Source organism: Bombina bombina, chromosome 2 (genome assembly GCF_027579735.1).
Source record: "Bombina bombina isolate aBomBom1 chromosome 2, aBomBom1.pri, whole genome shotgun sequence".
Classification (NCBI taxonomy): Eukaryota; Metazoa; Chordata; class Amphibia; order Anura; family Bombinatoridae; genus Bombina; species Bombina bombina.
The window spans coordinates 295322523-295342897 of record NC_069500.1 but is presented as its reverse complement, the minus strand read 5'-3'; the positions used below and the strand labels follow the sequence as shown (position 1 = coordinate 295342897).

General features: G+C 38.5%; 1 protein-coding gene across 1 annotated transcript in view; it reads left to right on the top strand.

Moving 5' to 3' along the window:
* Positions 1–16736, top strand: part of LOX (lysyl oxidase) — a 117658-nt gene extending 100922 nt beyond the window's left edge. Inside the window, exon 7 of the mRNA XM_053700485.1 lies at positions 15200–16736. Coding sequence (XP_053556460.1) covers positions 15200–15206 — 7 coding nt within the window. The 3' untranslated portion in view covers positions 15207–16736. The remainder of the gene's footprint in view (positions 1–15199) is intronic.
* Positions 16737–20375: the final 3639 nt, after the last annotated feature.

The window sequence follows — 20375 nt, the reverse complement described above, 5'->3', positions numbered from 1 at the left end:
GTTCTCTGATTACAGAGAGTAGGGCACCGAGAACCTTTGAAAAGATTCTTGGAGCTGTCACTAGGCCAAATGGAAGAGCGACAAATTGGTAATGCTTGTCTGGAAAAGAGAATCTCAGAAACTGATAGTGGTCTGGATGAATCGGAATATGAAGATAGGCATCCTGTAAGTCTATTGTGGACATATAATGCCCTTGCTGAACAAAAGGCAGAATAGTCTTTATAGTCACCATTTTGAAAGTTGGCACTCTAACAAAACGATTTAAAATTTTCAGATCCAGAACTGGCCTGAATGAATTTTCTTTCATTGGGACAATGAATAGATTTGAATAAAACCCCAGACCCTGTTCCTGAAACGGAACTGGTATGATTACCCCTGAAAGCTCCAGGTCTGAAACACACTTCAGAAAAACTAAATTTATGCATCCCTGATAAATTATTTTCTTTTACGATATGACGAGTCCACGGATTTCATCCTTACTTGTGGGATATTAACCTCCTGCTAACAGGAAGTGGCAAAGAGCACCACAGCAGAGCTGTATATATAGCCCCTCCCCTTCCCCTCCACCCTCAGTCATTCGGCCGAAGGTTATAGGAAGATAAAAGGAAAGGCTAAAAAGGTGCAGAGGTGACTGAAGTTTTCAAAAAATAAAATAAACCTGTCTTAAAATAACAGGGAGGGCTGTGGAATCGTCATATTGAAAAAGAAAGTAATTTATCAGGTAAGCATAAATTTTGTTTTCTTTTACAAAGATATGACGAGTCCACGGATTTCATCCTTACTTGTGGGAAACCAATACCAAAGCAATAGGACACGGATGAAAGGGAGGGACAAGACAGGAACCTAAACGGAAGGCACCACTGCTTGAAGAACCTTTCTCCCAAAGATAGCCTCAGAAGAAGCAAAAGTATAAAATTTGTAAAATTTGGAAAAAGTGTGAAGGGACGACCAAGTCGCAGCCTTACAAATCTGTTCCACAGATGCATCGTTTTTAAAAGCCCATGTGGAAGCCACAGCCCTAGTAGAATGAGCCGTAATTCTTTCAGGAGGCTGCTGTCCAGCAGTCTCATATGCCAGGTGGATGATACTTCTCAGCCAAAAAGAAAGAGAGGTAGCCGTAGCTTTCTGACCCCTACGCTTTCCAGAATAAACAATGAATAATGAAGATGATTGACAGAAATCCTTAGTTGCCTGTAAGTAAAACTTTAAGGTACGGACCATGTCCAAGTTATGTAACAGACGATCCTTCTTAGAAGAAGGATTAGGACACAAGGAAGGAACAACAATTTCCGGATTAATATTCTTATTCGAGGGGGCGGAGCCATCTGCAGAGCTGATAGGACGTGTTCTGGTGCAGCTCCCGGGCCCAAGATCTTAATTTAGAGGTCTTTCCAGACTTTATTGTGATCTTCTTAAATCCTGAACCTATATGGATAGACCTAAGAACTGATAGCGTATTCCTGTGAACTTTTAGGGGTCCAGAGAGACTGCACCAGCCTGCCATCACTGCTAATCACTATAGAGCTGGGAGAGAGAGCCGCAATCTTGCAGACCTCTAGCCATTTACTCCACTCACAGGCAGCTGTACACCTTCTATCCTTCAAGGGTTCCGACCTATCCTGCACTATGAAGACTTTGTCTTACTTTTTGGAGAAATTGAGGAACCTACTTGAAAACCACCACGCTAGTCTAGCTGACAAACTGTACGCTGCTCCTCAAAAAAATGGCGGCTGTCGGTCTCGGCAGCCCGACCTCACTGAGCCCATCTTCAGTGAACGAGATGGGGGTGGCGCTGCGAGGCCCCGGTGCTTTCCCCCTGACTGCAACACAGCAATGGTGGAACGGACAGGCGACGCATCAAAAGAGCCAGGTCATCCTGTTTTTCCGGCGGCCAATGGGGCAGTAAGCACTACCGCAGCTGCGGACGTCCTCCCTCACACCAGTAGAACCCCACCTGCAGCTCCCAATTCAGGCTTGGTTCACGGCCATAGCAGCGGGTCCCTGAAACTAAGCAGCGCAACTCTAGCTACAGTCCGGGTTACTCCGTATACTTCCCTCCATGCCTCAGAACATCAACCACTGATTCCATCACAAGTTGGCATATTACTTTCGCCTGGTAAAGTAAACTTTATCTGTCCTAGAGCAATGAAACCCGGGCATACGGCTCCCAATTTGCTTCAAAAACGTGGAATTGGTTAAACTGTCTTAGAAGCATTACTTACCTGTAAAGAGCTGATTATTGGGGCTATGTATATTAGACTGGTAATGGGTTGAAGCCTGAAAACTATTGTCAGGTTGCTTGGACTGACTGCCCGGAGTTGGTAATGTGCAACATTACATATGGTTAACACAATTCTCCCTTTATAACTGAGCATCAGGCTTCTCCCTACTATTGTGACTACCTTTAGACCGCTGCCTATTCACTTTCAGTGCCACCTGGTTGTACTTTGGGAGAGTATGTATGTGCTTATTTGTACCTCATCATAATAGTGCCTATACAGCTCTTTATGCCAATTTTCTTGTTTTGTTGTTCTGTGTTCACTATGTCCATAAAGATTTCCATTCTAAATAATTCCCCAATCTACTTATTAGATCATTTTGAGGCACTTTAAAATTGAGCCCATCTAATTTTATCAAGTTTGCCCAGTCCAGCCACTCAAAACTACCCCAGCTTTTAAGGTCCCCACACAAAATATATTTCTTTTTCTGTTGTTTTTATTTGTTATGTGTGCTGCTTATCACAACGTTTTTACCTCCCTTACAGACCACTTTTACTGGGACTATGAACTCTTTATAGACTTTGTGTTATGGTGGATACACTAATATATTACAACTGTTCTGTTATTATGATAATGTAACCCTGTTTAGGGTAATATTTTTGCATTGGTATCTTGCATGTTGCTAATTACCACGCTCATCGGATTGTCGAGTTGGCAGTGCTATGGACATTGCAGTTGGACATTAACAGTCTTTGCCGCATCTGTTTTGTTGTTAACAGTGAATATGCTAAAACAATTTGTTATTAATGTACTACTCTATAATGTGTGGTTAAAGTTAGCACTAAGTTTATGTTTTATGCTACATACGAGCCCCCATTATGGTCACTATATAGCTATCTCTAGTTTAAAATTAGCAGCCTACATCAGTATTCATTTATTCTAGACAAGCTACATGTGGTATAGTTTAATATGTTGGACAATATTGTTCAGGTAAGCGCTGTCCCCTTTGCCTAATTATGTTCTAGGTGTACCATGATTACTAGTATGGGAACTTTTTCCATAGCAGGTGGAGCCTAGGTTTCCACTATTTTTTTCTTGTTTATTCCTGCCACTCTTCCTACCCCTAAAGTATAGAATAAGGCGCACATATATCTACGTAAAGGTATGTTATGTTAAGCTCCAGTGTTTTGCATGAAGGATGTTAATGTACATAGCGATCTATTATGATGTCAATGAGAATCCAGCTACCCGTGTATAGATCGTTTGTAAAGGTATATGTATTCTTTCATACCCTTCAAAGCTCATGGACACCATAGAGTCTGATTTGTTGTTCCCTACCACTCTGAATTCTCCTAAGGCTTGGGTGTCTGCGGCCGAGATACTTGAACCTTTCCATGTTTACCCCCATAGTTGGGATTGGCAACTCATATACAAGTAGGAGACCAAATAAACAGTAAGATAAAACCAATGTCCACCAACAGATATCTGTACAAGCCCCTGCAATTAGCCCCAGATTTTTGCTCATCATCCAGATCTATATATCGCTATGTGTATTAAGGCAGGCTGGTCCTGCACTCTGCGCAGTTGCCCTACTCATGGTACCAAAGCTAAGCTATATAACTCTCGCCAAATTTAGTCATTAAGATTTATTGGGCTCTGGTATGTTGGGTTCTACACTGGTCCAATGTGCATTTAGTCCCCTTAATGCATACCCTAACGACCCATATGTTTGGGAGACTCCCTACTTAGATGCGGTGCCTTGCTTTATCTAAGCATGCTTTGCTTGAATTTTAATATTGCAGTATTGCAGTTACCCTGACCTTTCTTGAAAGACATGGCTCCTGAACATATTTGGCTTATCTTACTTAATTTACCACCTCCTCCCCCCCCCCCCTCTTCATAATACACTTCCTTGATTGGGAGAATTAACTATGCGGTCTCTCTTACTTATACCGCACCCTAACCACTTTCTTTATGAGCATATCTTGCAGCATAAAATTCCAGTGACATTATTTCCCCCTTTCCAATTCTAGCTATGAAAATAATAAAAATTCTGAGGTTTCATTGTTGAGATCCATAAGTGGTCTCCTCTGAATCAAATAGCCCTCTGTATTTGTACTACTAGATATGGGGTCCTGGAGAGGCCTCTTTAATGGAATAGAGGGCTTTGTTCTTCTTATTGGCATTTCCCTTTTAAAATTGTTCCATCTTCTGCAGCAAACCCATAACACACTAACCTTTTTCCATATAGTTAGAAGATATTGCTCATTGTATGTGTTACTATAATATTTGACTTAAGGTTAGCATTTCTGTTATAATTATATGATATAACTTGTTATGCACATTTTTGGAATGCAACTATATGATGCTCTAATGCTTATTATGTATGCCATTTTTTTTTTCCTCAATAAAAATAATTAAAAAAAAAAAAAAAAAAAATCTTATTCGAAACAACCTTAGGAAGGAACCCAGGTTTGGTACGTAAAACCACCTTATCAGAATGAAATATGAGATAAGGCGAATCACACTGTAATGCTGAAAGCTCAGAAACTCTTCGAGCAGAAGAAATAGCAACCAAAAACAGAACTTTCCAAGATAATAGTTTAATATCTACGGAATGCATAGGTTTCAAATGGAACCCCTTGCAGAACTCGAAGAACTAAATTCAAACTCCAGGGAGGAGTAATAGGTCTAAATACAGGCTTAATTCTAGATAGAGCCTGACAAAAAGACTGAAAAACTGATACATTTGCCAAACGTTTGTGAAACAGAATTGACAAAGCTGAAATTTTTCCTTTTAAGGAACTTGCTGATAACCCTTTCTCCAATCCTTCTTGGAGAAAAGACAAAATCCTAGGAATCCTAACTTTACTCCATGAGTAACCCTTGGATTCACACCAATTTATGCCATATCTTATGATAGATCTAGAAACCTCAATGTCAGACATGTTGAACAGACTAGTAATACCACAAAAGTTGTTTAAACACTTATTTATAGCATAAAATAAACATTAGAAAAAACATGTACTGTGCCTTTAAGAAAAGAAAAAGTGAACAATTTTTCCAAAATGCACAAAAAAGTTAAATTATTCCCAAATTTAACTTAATATCGTTAGTTAATCCAAAAATTACTGCACCCAGAAGCAAGGGCAGAAATAAGGCTTTAGAAGTACTTATATCAACATGTAGTCAAAAGATAGATAAAAATACACTCTGCACCTCACCACAGCTCTGCTGTGGCACCTACCTGCCCCCAGGAAACTTTGAATCAAGTTTCCAACCCTTCAGACCAGCTACACAGTTCAGGAGCCACCGAGTTACTGTTTGCTGCTGCTAAGCCTGAAGAAATTGCGTAAAAATAGGCTCCGCCCCTTAAGGTCAAAAGTCAGAGTAGGCACAAACAACACCACATGGAAATGCAGTTTTGCACTAAAGTAAAGATACACACACAATATAACCCTCAAGCATAAAACCAATAAGTTTTAAGTGCCAAAAACATAAAACATTGTTTTTTATATTGTCTCCCATGTCACATAATGCCCAAATATCAACTAATGATAAATATAAAATAGGGACTCCAGTAACACCCCTCTTATTAAAATAGGTTTTACAGCTTACCCCATTCCCATACAGGGAAATAATGCCAGCCAGTTCTGATACACCAAGTCTCCTCAGAAAAAAAGGCTGCACATACCTTAATGCTGCTTGTAGCATGAAACCGGTCTCCATACTGAAGATGTCTCATGGTTACCTTCAGAAGTCTTGTGGGAACCAGCGTGGATCTTAGTTACAAATGCTAAGATCATCAAATCTCAGGGCAGAAATCTTCTTCCATATCCCCCTGAGGAAAATAGTACGCACCGGTACCATTTAAAATAAAAAACTTCTTGATTGAAGAAACTAAAACTAACACCTCACTTTACCATGGCTTCCTAGTATAACACAGGCAAAGACAATGACTGAGGGTGGAGGGGAAGGGGAGGGGCTATATATACAGCTCTGCTGTGGTGCTCTTTGCCACTTCCTGTTAGCAGGAGGTTAATATCCTACAAGTAAGGATGAAATCCGTGGACTCGTCATATCTTTGTAAAAGAAAGCCTGAGCCTTTACTGGATTTGCTGGGATGTGTGAGGGGAAAAAACTCCTCACAGGAGGTCTTACTCTGAATCCTATTTGGTACCCTTGAGAGACAATACTCTGAATCCATTGATTTTGGACAGAATCTGCCCAAATGCTTTGGAAGAATCTTAATCTTTCCCCTATCAGCTGAGCTGGAATGAGGGTCGCAACTTCATGCAGACTTGGGGGCTGGCTTTGATTTCTTAAACGGCTTGGATTTACTCTAACTTGAAGAAGGTTTCCAATTGGAACCAGATTATTTGGGGGAAGGATTAGGTTTCTGTTTCTTATTTTGCCGAAAAGAACGAAAACGGTTAGAAGCTTTAGATTTACCCTTAGGTCTTTTATCCTGAGGCAAAAAAACTCCCAATATTTGAGCCACAAAGCTCTTCTAGCTAAAATAGCTAAAGACATAGATTTAACATCAATTTTGCTGATATCAAAAAGGGCATCACAGATAAAATGATTAGCATGTTGAAGCAAGCGAACAATGCTAGACAAATCAGGATCCATTTCCTGTTTCGCTAAACTTTCCAACCAAAAAGTTGATGCAGCTGCATCATCAGCCATAGAAATGGCAGGCCTGAGAAGATACCCAGAATATAAATAAGCTTTCCTTAGATAAGATTCAAGTTTCCTATCTAAAAAGGGTCCTTAAAGGAAGTACTTTCTTCCATAAGAATAGTAGTACGTTTGGCAAGAGTAGAAATAGCCCCATCAACTTTGGGGATCTTTTCCCAAAACTAACTTCTGGCAAAGGATACAATTTTTTAAATCTTGAAGAATTAATACAAGTAGTACCAGGCCTATTCCATTCCTTAGAAATCATATCAGAAATAGCATCAGGAACTAGAAAAACATCTGGAGTAACCACAGGAGGTTTATAAACAGAATTTAAATGTTTACTAGTTTTAGTATCAAGAGGACTAGTTTCCTCAATATCCAACGTAATCAACACTTCTTTTAACAAGGAACGAATATACTCCATTTTAAATAAATAAGTAGATTTGTCAGTGTTAATATCTGAGGTAGGATCTTCGGAATCAGATAGATCAGTGGAGGATAAATAAGTATGTTGTCGGTCATTTGAAATTTAATCAACCTTATGAGAAGTTTTAAAAGACCTTTTACGTTTATGAAGCCTGATGAAACAGCCATTGGCTGAGAAACGCGTTGCCTGTGATTTTATAATTTTTATTAAAGTCATTTTTAACATTTGAACACATGCTGCATCTTTCTTTGGGATATATTTTTTATCCTTCTCCTGAGGAATATCTCCTTTTGGCCAATTGTGGGATCCATCTGCACCTCTGAATCCACTTGGATGTCTGGCCACAAGTCTGTTGGGTGACTGAATTGATCCCTTCATGCCTCTATAGCATCACAAGAGGTGCTTTATCCATTGTGAGTACCATTCTTCTCTTTGCTTGTATTTACATCTTTGTACCAACAATACTAGGCCATATAGGCACCTGTGTCTCCTTTCTGTCTATACAGACATCAGCTCCTGTGCAGGAAGTTGGTCTTCTGGGTGACCGAATAGATCCCAGACCGCATTTTTAGCACTAATTGAGGTGCTCTACTAAACTTGAGTTTACTCATTACTTTAAGATCTACTAGTTCTAAACCAAACAATATTGGGCCATGTGGCGCTTCTGTTTTTTCTTTTCATAAATATGGTAGAATTTAGTAAAAGTATGCAAAGAAGACCAAGTAGCTGCCTTGCAATTCTGACAAATGGAAGCCTCATTCATGAAAACCCAAGAAGTGGTAACTGATCTGATAGAATGAGCAGTGATCTGTTTAGACAGAGTCTGATCCTCCTTCAAGTAACTTTCATGAATCAAAGACTTCAACCAAGTAACCAAAGATACAGCATAAGCTTTCTGACCTTGTTTAGAACCAAAGAAAATGAACAAACAAACTAGAGGTCTTTCTGAAATCCCTAGTAATATCAACACATTTCAAAGCTCATACCACATCCAGATTATAAAGAAGCTTCTCTCAATAATTCTTAGGATTAGGACATAAAAAGGGGACAACAATTTCCCTGCTTGCATTGTCAGAGGACACAACTTTAGGCAAGAAATTAAATTTGGTTCTCAAAACTGCCTTATCTTGATGAAAAATAAGATAAGGAGGCTCACAAGAAGCACAGAAAGCTCAGAAACTCTTCTAACAGAAGAAATAGCCAGAGGAAACAAAATCTTCCAGAAAATAATTTTAATGTCCACCTTATGCATAGACTCAAATGGAAGAGCCAGCAAAACCTTTGAAACCAAATTCAGGTTCCAAAGTGGAAAATTGGTTTACTAACAGGCTTAATATGAACTCAAACCTAAAAAATCCCATACATGTCAGGAATCTTCTTTTGAAACAGAACCGACAGAGCAGAAACCTGAACCTTTAAAGAACTAGCAGACAAGCCCTTATCCAAACCATCTTGCAAAAACTGCAACATTTCTAGGAATTCTGAAAGAATGCCAAGAGAAACCATGCACAAGACATCAAGAAATAAAAGTCTTCCGAATTTTATAATCTTCCTGGTCACTGCTCTCTGAGCCTTAAATAGGGTCTCAATAACAGATCTGAGAAACCGCAGGACCGAAGAACTAACCGTTTAATACTCATGCCATCAAGCTTAGAGATTTTCCTGATGGAAAAAAGGACCTTGACAAAGAAGGTCTGACTTTAGAGGAAGAGGCCAAGAAGGGCAACTGGACATCTGAACTTGATCTGCATACAAGGTTCTGTGAGGCCTCCAAGCTGAAGCAATTAGAATTAGTGATGAATTCTCTTGTCTGATGTTTGAAACTAGCCTGGGAAAAAGTACCAGATGACGAAAATAGATAGGCAAGCTCAAAAGATCATGGTGTTATGAGAGCATCCACAAACTCCACTCAAGGATCCCTGTACCTCGCAAAGAACCTGGGAAGTTTATTGTTTAACCGGGAAGCCATAAGATCTATCTCTGGGAGACCACAGAGATCCACAATCTGATTGAAAACTTCTGGATGAAGAGACAATTCCCCTGGATGAGAGGAGCTGATGACGGAGAAAACCGCTTCGCAATTGTTCTCTCCCAGGATGTGAACTGCAGAAATTAGAGCGCAATTGGTTACAGCCCAATAGAGAATTTTAAATAATTCCCTCACGGCTAGGGAACTGCGAGTACCCCTCTGATGATTGATATAAGCTACTGGTGTGACATTGGCTGACTGAAAATGTAGAAAAGATTCTACTTTCAACAAAGGCCAAGTTTAAAGAGCTCTTTAAGTAGCACAGAGTTCTAGAAGGTTTATCAGCAACCTTGCCTCCCAAGAAGCCCAAACTCTTTGTGCCGTTAGAGACCCCCAACCTGAACAACTTGCAACAGTAGTGATCACAGACCAAGAAGGACAAGCAAAAGAAAAGCCCTGAAATGTAAGCTGGTGATTCAACCACCAGGATAGAGGCTGTCTTGTTCTGAAATTTAGGGAAATTCTCTTGTATAAAAGAGTATGATCCCTGCTCCACTGATTTAGCATACAAAGCTGAAGAGGTCTCATATAAAGACCAGCAGAATAGCATCTAATGCTATGATCATGAGACCCAGAACCTCCATACAAAGAGCAACTGAGGGAAAAAGAAGATACTGAAGATCCTGACAGGCTGAAGCCAACTTCAGTCATCTTTGATCTATCAGAGAAAGCTTAATGAAAACTAAATCTATCTGGTAACCCAGAAAAATGACTTTTGTCTGAGGAACCAAATAAATCTTTTGCAAATTGATCCTCCAACTATGTTGTTGAAGAAACAACATCTGTGGGTGTGAGATTCTGCTAAATGATAATATGGAACTTGAATGAAAATATTGTTCAGGTAAAGAAAAACAGCTATTCTCTGAGCACGGATGACAAAAGAGCCCCCAGAACCTTTGTGAAAATTCTTGGAGCTGTAGCCAGACCAAAAGGTAGAGAAACAAACTAAAAATGCTTGTCTAGGAAAGCAAATCTGAGAAAGTAATAGTGATTTTTGTGAATCTGAACATGGAGGTATGCAACCTTTAAATCTATTGTGGACATAAATTGTATTTGCTGAACAAAAGGCAGAATATACCAGATAGTCTCCATTTTTGAAAGTTTGTTCAGAGGTTTTAGATCCAAAACTGGTCTGAAAATGTCCTCCTCTTTGGGAACAATGAAAAAATCTGAATAAAATCCCTTCACCTGTTCCGACAAATGAACAGGAACTATCACTCCCATGGATTCTAGATCCATAACTGATTGAAGAAAAGCCAGAGCAATTAAATGAATTTTTGGAACATTTGATAATAGAAACTTCCCCCTGGGAGGTCTTGCCCAGAAACCTATTTGATAACCCTTAGAAACAATATTTAGAGCCCAAGAATCTGAAACAGTCCACAACCATGTCTCCTGAAAGAGACTGAACCTGCCCGCTACCAGAGCCTCTGGATTGGGAGGTGCACCTTCATGCAGGGGTGGACTTTTTGGCCTACTTAGGCATGTTCCAATAAGAGCTTGGTTTCCAACTGTAACCAGAGGAACACTGCCAAGCTAATGAAGAATCAGATTTTTGTTCCTTATGCTGACGAAAGTAATGAAAATGAATAAAAACTTTAAATTCACCTTTAGTTTTCTTATCCTGGGGAAAAAAGGCTCCCATACCATCAGAAAAAGTGGAAACAGTGGAAATAATTGAAAAAAAAGAAAAAGATAAATGCCTAGATTTAGAAACCACGTCAGCAGACTGTCTGGAAATAACAGAAAAAGACACACTCTTAACATTAATCCTAATGAGAGAGACTATCCAACCAAATGAAAGCAGCAGCAGAAACATCAGTAATAGCTATGGCTGGTCTGAAATTACAACCTACCTGCAAATAGGCCCTTCTATTAAAGTATTCCAATCTCCTGTACAAAGGGTCTTTAAAAAAAGTACTGTTCTCTAAAGGGATAGTAGTATGTTTAGCCAAAGTAGAATTGGCACCATCTACCTTTGGAACAGACTCCCAAAACTCAATATTAAAAACTGTAAGAGGATACATTTTCTTAAACCTTGCAGAAGGATTAAAATATTGACCAGCTTTAGACCATTATTTAGAAATAATTCCAGCCACAGCATAGAATATTTTGCAGGTTTATTATAAGAATCTAAATGACTCATAGACCCCTTTTCAGAAACAGATGCTTCCTTAACTTCTAAAATAAGCGAGACCTCCTTTAATAAAGAACACATGTGATCAATCTTAAAAAGGTGGAAGGAGCAGGATCAGAATTAGAGGCATGCTTATCAACAGGAAAAGGTTCACCGTCAGAAGCTACATTAGCCTCATGAGAAAAAGGTACATTACAACTAGTAGAAGGGTTATCTAAAACTGACCTTTTACACTTATTTAAAGGTGGAATGACTGCCAAAATGTAGCTTTAATACATCCTTTTATGCCAGGAGCAACATGTGTTGAAATGTCCTGCAAAGAACAATTAGAAGGAGCAATAATACCTTTGGAAGCAAGTGTAGAATTAGATTGGTCCGAATGCATCAACACATTAAGACAGGTATCATATAAATATGAAGGAGATGATACCTCAGCCTGTTTACAATAAACACACTTAATATTGGTAGGAAGGTGTTCAGAAACACCTTCCTAACAATGATTAAGATGAGGGACAGAATCCAGGGATTCCATTGTAAATTTAAAAAAACAAAAAAAACAATAATATTAACCCCCAAAATAAACAAGAGCGCTCATAGGTAAGATTACATTACCTCCTCCTGAGTCCACAGCCACTATAGCTGAGAGCGCAGTAAACAAATGCCTTTGAAAAACTAAAACAAGTGCACCGTGGACAGATGCACACACACGCACGCACACATGTGTGCCCCCTAATATCCATATAGAAAAATATGGGTTCTCAAGGGGCAAACAAAATATATGTCCCAGAGTAAAGATCTCCTTATATAGGGGAGAAGTTGAGCTGACCCCAAGGCGATATACAGTATATATATATATATATATATATATATATATATATACACACACACACACACACAGAGAAGCACACTCACAGGAATGAACAACTAGTTCAATAAAAATTGTTAGCCATACTACTGCGATTTACCACCTGGGTGCAACTTCTTTTTAGCCCAGTAATGCTTTCCACAGTGTAGAACTTTCCTGTAGAATATTAGTCTGATCCTGCCTATTATGGTCAGTTCAGCGCCAAAATACCAGGCCATTCCTCTATGAACAACGAACACAGCAACCCCAGACAATTGTTTCAGCCTTCATTGGGCATAGTCAGCGAGGTGTAGCCATATTCCTCTAAGCACACTGAGCAAGGAGTCCATGTCTAGTTGCTCCTTTTTTCTCTTTGGGAGACTAAATACACACAGAGAGATGTGCACTCACAGGAACAAGCAGCTAGCTAACTAAAATTGTTAGCATGTTCTATGGCAATTTACCACCTGGGTGCAGCTTCTTTTTAGCCCAGTAATGCTTTTCACAGAGTAGTAGTATATCAGTCTGATCCCGCCTATTATGGTCAGTCCAACGCCGAAAAAACAGGCAATTCCTCTCTGAACAAGGAGCACAGCAACCCCAGATGATCATTTCATGTGTGTGTGTGTGTGTGTGTATATTGAACAGCCATATTATGGTTCACAGGGTGTTGAATTAAAACAAATGTTACTTACTTAAAACAGACTCACCTATAAAGATTAGCAGAATACATATCAGTAGAGGCCATAATATATTCTGTAGTATTCTGTAGACTCAACGGGAAGAGGCAAAAGACATTCAAAAATAATAATAATTTACATTTAAGATGATGTTCAACTGCTCTCCACTGCTGAAAGAAGGGTGTTCTCCACAGGAAATAAGGAGTTAATGTATGTTACTGGTAAAAATAAAAAATAAATGTTTAAAATCAGATTAATATTTTAATAGTCTGATTCTCCGGTTCCCTTTAACGTTTGTTACCCTAGGCCTATCGCTGTGTCTTGTTGGCATATTCATAAATACACCCACTATCAAATTTAAACACATCCATTTATAGTACAACCATTTTGAGAAAAACAGTGCTCAAAAGAGAGAAAAACTTTGCAAACACTAATATAAGAACATTTTCAATGCAGTTGCATCTTTTTCTGCTGGATCCAAATTGTTTTACTGGTCATTCAGTGTGCTTGTGTATTATGTTCAGCTGGCATTTCATTCATTAATAGAATTTTTCAAGAAGCTTGCTAAATTGCTGCTTATCCCCTTTTTCTTTAATTGTTCAAGATAATCTAAACTAACCTGTAGCAGAGAACACTCAAAAAGCCAGTGTACACACATATGATAAATTAGATGTTTGAAGGCTATAATAAGGATTTTAAAGAATTTTAATATTTTCCAGTTTGTGGAATGTGATATTGTTAAAAAAACATAAACCATATTGATTTATTGATTTAAGTATGCCTGGTTTAAGATAACTTCCCCTGTTTTTCCTGGACAATATCCAGCTAGAACTCCTTGTCTATAGTTCTATAGATTCACTTTACTGACTCACTCCTTCCTGTAAAAAAGCTTTAATCAGTTCCCGAACTGTTAGTAACAGCTGCTTAATAGAGTTTTAATAGCTGGAACATGGAAAGTTGAAGAAAATCAAGTTGTTAATGCATAAAACAAAAGGGTTCCCATATCTGCTTATGAGTCTGGATAGAGAGTTTAACATTTCCAAATTAGGTAATGTATCGTTATTGCTTTTCTTAGACAGCAAATATTTACTCAGCTTAGTATATGCCAGATAAAACTAGCCTACTGCTTTATCCTTCATTGGTTTAAAATCGAGCATATTATCTAATTTGCAAGACTTTTCAATAGGTTCAACAGCCAACTTTATAAAAACCTACACAATCACTTTGCAAGTTGAAACTGGTCATTTTTAAATTACTTTTCATGGAAATCACAAGAGAACCTGCAGTCAGTATTTAACAAGTAGCGGTCATCAGACCACTGTTTTTCCAACCTTTCGCCACCTCTAAGGTGGCGAATTTCAATCTCCCCAGTCTCCTCCGACCGGGGAAATTGACAGCTCCTGCCTGCGTGTGATTGGCTGTGCGCAGGCAGGGGGCGGGATTGCACGTGAGCGCAAAATAGCGCTCGTGTCCAATGTTGAATTCTGCCAGGGGAATTCAGCCCGAAAGAGGCGAGCTGCGGCGGACAGGGGCGTGTATGTATGATGTATGCCCCTGTCCGCTGCAGATTGATAAATCGACCTCATAATGTTTGACAGCATAAAACAAATAGTATAGTTTTGTTTCTCCTCAAGAGAGGTAACTATGCATATATTATGCCATATTATGTTATACATTCTTTCTTTTTTTCTCTATACATTTCAGTTTAAATGATCATTAGTTAATACATTTTATCTTTTATTACTTTTGTTTAGAGAAGTGAACTTATTACATTTTGACCTTGTAGTTATGGAAAAAAAAAATCATTACAAAAATACTTCATGTTTAATTAATTTTAGTGTGACTCTGTAAGCCACTCATTCAGTCTGAGGAACATCCACAATTACCTAAAAAAACAAACCTCATTTGAAATGTTTCAATTTTTAAGTCGTATTTCCATTAACAAAGCCAATTTTTAAAATCTGGCAAGAGAAAAAAATTCCTCATGAAAGTGCATATTTCCACTTGGATGTAACTTTCATTTGAATAGCTTAACAGCATTTGGAACTTTCCATTATTAAATAAAAAAATGGACTCCTTTAAATTGACATGACAAACAATACTAAATCCATTGTGGTATGTTAGTTAATTCAAAAGACAATGCTATAAAATAATTTAACCTATTTTTCTTTCTTTCACAGTTATTAAAATGCAAGAAACTGATGGATTAAACAATCAAATTTATCTGGAATTAAGAAGTCATTAAATTCAATTGGATGTAAACAGTTATGAATTAAAACACAAATCTTATATAATGTATTGAGCATATGGACTTTGACGAAACCTTAACTGGATTTTTATAATGCGCAACAGCAGATGCCCTTGTCAGTGCTTTAAAATATGGAATATTTGGTTAATCTGTGTACAAACAATTTTAAATCATTATTTCATAGCATACACACAATGCAGTAAAAAAAATATAATTATGCAAAATTCAGGTGCTACAATTATATTCTTTTACATGTTCTTGAGAATTAAGCTAGATAACTGGTAATTACATACAGTAATGTGGAACTATACAATACTTTTTTTTATAATTATAAGGAAATTTGAACTGTAGGTTTACCTTTCTAATTTAAATCTGTAAAGTATTTTAGGATTGTGGCATTATTTTTAATGGATTAAATAGTGGCACTGTCTGGAGTTGAAAACTGTGAGTGAATTTCTTTGGATGCAGTAAACACATTAAATGCACTCTGGCCAGCAGAACAGCTCCATTGTGTTCCAGGGGACGTAGCAATTAGTAAAATCATCTAATACTTTTTAGCCAGTTTAACAAATTATACAAAACTGGAAGTACACACCCCATTTTGAAAATATATTTATTGTAGTTCCCAATATAATGAAAGATTTAAAGGGATAGTCTAGACAAAATTAAACTTTCATGATTCAGATAGAGCATGCAATTTTAAGCAACTTTCTAATTTACTCCTTTTATCAATTTTTCTTCGGTCTCTTGGTATCTTTATTTCAATGTAAGCTTAGGAGCCGGACCATTTTTGGTTCAGCACCTGGACAGCGCTTGCTGATTGGTGGCTACATTTAGCCACCAACCTGAAAGTGCTACTCAGGTTCTCAACCAAAAGTGGGCCGGCTCCTATGCTTACATTCTTGCTTTTTCAAATAAAGATACCAAGAGAATGAAGAAAATGTTCTAATAGGAGTAAATTAGAAAGTTGATTAATATTGCCGGCTCTATCTGAATCATGAAAGTTAATTTTTTGACTAGACTATACCTTTAAAATATAGGCACTTTTTCTGTTACTATAAAGAAGTATATATATTTTTTTTATTAGAGTTTTGTTATGGATCTTTACAAAATTGTTGTGTCTGTTCAATCAAATAGGAACAACTTTATAGTCATTGAGTGCATTATGCAGAATTATCTGTACCACAGGTTAAAAAGGTGCTAAATTTAACTTGAATTAAATCCACATAAGCCTATGCTATTTATAGAAAGAAAGCTTGATGTGTATGAGATATATGTGAAATTCCACTTTGTTTTGCAATTGTTTTATCTCTGCTTTAAAATGTCTTTATACATTTACTGTTTTAAAACTTCTTATTTATAACACTAGCTATTTCTTATTGTATTTCTTTACTCATGTTTTAGATGCCTATACTAGAGTTGCAAGTTCATGTGAAAATGACTTGAATAAAATGTTTCAAGTGCTTCAAGACTAGTATTACATGATTTTTTGTACAGTATTTTTAAATAAATAGGTTCACTGGAATTGGTCACAAACTTGTGCTTATTTTCAGGTAATAAGTATTTCTGAACTCTGGCCAGTGTGTTCTGCCAGTGATCCCAATCTTAAAATGTTTCTGTCATCAATACCCTTGAAGTTGACATTGTTACTTCCCTAAAACACTATGGGCCAGATTACTAGTGGAGGGCAAATTCTTTTCGCATGGGTTTTCATGATCGTTTGCATGATGGTTAAATTGTGTTGGTATTACGAGTTATCGCTTGAGCGCAATTCAAGGTAACGCGCGTCGGGTTAGTACGTGCTCAGAGCTGTGGTTACACTTTTAACACCATCTAAAAAATTAGTTAAAAAAAAAAGGCAGGCAAAGAGATTTAACATAGACCACTGGTTTTCAAACCTGTCCTCAGTAGGGTTGTTATCTCGGCCATGTTTTTCAGAAAAATTATGAGTTATACATATTGCAGGGTGTGCAGAGGGGAACATGAATAGTGATGCTCAGTGTCACTATTTGTGTGCTGTCCAGAGTTTGAATTCATGTTCCTACCTGCACACCCTGGAAAACATGGCTGAGGTAGCAACCCTAGTCCTCACGCCTCCCTAACAGGCCACATTATGAGGTTATCTGAACTGAATCACAGGTGAAATAATCAGCTAATTAATAAACATTGTTATTTTACCTGCTCTCATCTAAGGTAATCCTGAAAACCTGGACCTTTGGGGAGGCCTGAGGACAGGTTTGAAAACCAGTGACATAGACATACGTACATATATATGTCTAAAGGTGTATATATATATGTGTACATATGTATTTATATGTGTGTATATATGTATTTACAGACAAATACACACAAATACATATGAACACATATATAGATATATATACACGTGCATTGGAGCGCTTTGCAGTTAAAGGGATACTGAACCCAAATATTTTCTTTAATGGTTAAGATAGAGCATGCAACTTTAAGCAACTTTATAAATTAATCCTATTATAATTTTTTCTTTGTTCTCTTGGTATCTTTATTTGAAAAAGCAGGAATGGAAGCTTAGAAGACGGCCCATTTTTGGTTCAGCACCATGGATAGCACTAGCTGATTTAGGTACCAATCAGCAAGTGCTACCCAGGTGGTGAACAGAAGATGGGCCGGCTCATTAGCTTGCATTCCTGCTTTTTCAAAAGATACCAAAAGAACAAAATAATTTGATAATAGGTGTAAATTAGAAAGTTGCTTAAAATTGCATGCTCTATCTGAATCATGAAAGGGAACACAAGATACCCTAGTTCCCCAAAAATTCGGAAACGACTGAGCATGTTGCTGCGGATCTCAACGGAGTCCCGGCCCACTAGATTGAAAGGCGAATGAGGACTGAACCAATCCCCCATGCCCCTAAGCAACCACGGACGCTCAAGTCCTTTCAGGATGCTAGTTGAAGCATGTAAAATAAAACAAGACAACCACACAAATCATACTGTAATCACTAGGCGCCCTCACCGGACCAACCGGACATAAAAAGGTGCCACGTGTCTGAACTAGGCCTCAAAGACAGAAGGATTTGTGCCCGGTCAGGACCAGCGTGAAACCAAGCGCCCCAGCACTGTCAAGGCTACATAGAGTCTCCCCCGGTGATGGAGGGATAAAGAACAGTCAGACAGACTTTTGTAAACAGTGCGACCACAAAATTGCGATTATCAATTCCAGAGAGGAAAGTTCCTGAAGGAAACATCACACCACAACATGAGCTTTAGACCAAATAAAAATTATCCTCACAGAATGAAAATAAAAGATAAAAAAAATTAATAAATAAAAAGGCAACCCGTAGGTTATCACCCAGGAAGAACGGACAGACCCGCAGGACCAGCCCAACAGGGGTCTGAGACTTCCAAGCTCAGAACTGGAAAAGGTACACAAATAACAAAGAATATAAGAAGATTACTTCATCCTCTTATGTCTATGTATGCAAGCCAGTCGAAGAGTAAGACTGAGAATCCCCAGACCCATTAAGAGTGGGATCCTCCAGCAGCACCAAAAACGTGCCTTAGTAGGACACAAAGGAGCGCCAGTCTATAACGAAAGGTGCAACATACCTCCGCCGGGACAAAAGGAAACACCGGCCCCGAAGGTTGACCCCCTGAGGCCTCAGGGGCAGTCGCTCCCCCAGAAGGCTGAACTGGACCAGGCGATCCCACGCCTGATGAACCCCGGTTAACGAAACATGGACAATATTGTAAGCACACTCCCAGGAGGTGCAGATGCGCCAGCGCCAAAGATATGGCCATGCGGAACCGTGTCGTAAGCACCGGTGGGAACAGGCCACACTCCCTAGAAAGGATAAGTAGCATTTGGGTTATCTGCATGCGTAGTAAGAGTTGATGGTAGGGAACTTGTCTCGTGAGAAAACATAATTTATGGTTACCTGATAAATTTCTTTCTTTCCAGATATAGTGAGTCCACGGAATCATCAATTACTAGTGGGAATATCACTCCTGGCCAGCAGGAGGAGGCAAAGAGCACCACAGCAAAGCTGCTATATATGTCACTTCCCTTACCCATAACTTTCAGTCATTCAGCCGAAGGGAAAATAGAAAAAGAAGATAACACAAAGGTGTAGAGGTGCCTGAGGTTTTGGCTAAAAATACCTGTCTTAAAATAAAGGGTGGGCCGTGGACTCACTATATCCGGAAATAAATAAATTTATCAGGTAAGCATAAATTATGTTTTCTTTCCTAAGATATGGCGAGTCCACGGAATCATCGATTAGTAGTGGGAACCAATACCCAAGCTAGAGGACACAGATGATTAGGGAGGGACAAGACAGGTAACCTAAACAGAAGGCACCACTGCATGAAGAACCTTTCTCCCTAAAGAAGCCTCAGCTAAGACAAAAATATCAAATTTGGAAAAAGTATGCAGAGAGGACCAAGTTGCAGAACTTCCTTCTTGAAAGCCCAAGAAGAAGGGACAGCCCTAGTGAAATGAGCTGACATTCTCTCAGGAGGCTACTGTCCAGCAGTCTCATAAACCAAACGCATTATACTACTCAACCAAAGAGAAGTAGCTGAAGCTTTCTGACCTTTATGTTTTTCCAGAGAAACAAACAGCAAACTTGCGACAATCCTTAGTCACCTGTAGATAAAAAATAAAAGCATGCACAACATCAAAGTTGTGCAACAAACATTCCTTATGAGAAGAAAGATAAGGACACAGAGAAGGAAAAACTATTTTCTGATTAATATATCTATCCGAAACCACTTAGGAAGAAAACCTAACTATTATAAATAACCGCCTTAACTGCATGAAAGATAAGATAAGGCGAATCACACTGCAGAACTGAGAGCTCTGAGACTCTCCAACAGAAAAGATAGCAATGAGAAACAAAACCTTTGCAAAACTTTAAGGGTAAAACCCTAATGGGGAGCAACCGACTTAAACACAGGCCTGATGTAGACCAGTGCCTGACAAAAAGATTGCACATCTGGCACATCCACCAGATGCTTATGTTCGAAAAAAGACAATGCAGAAAACTGACTCTTCAGGGTACTGACTGATAAACCTTCTCCAGACCACCCTGGAGAAAGGATAAAAAGTTCAGAAAAACCCCTGCTTAG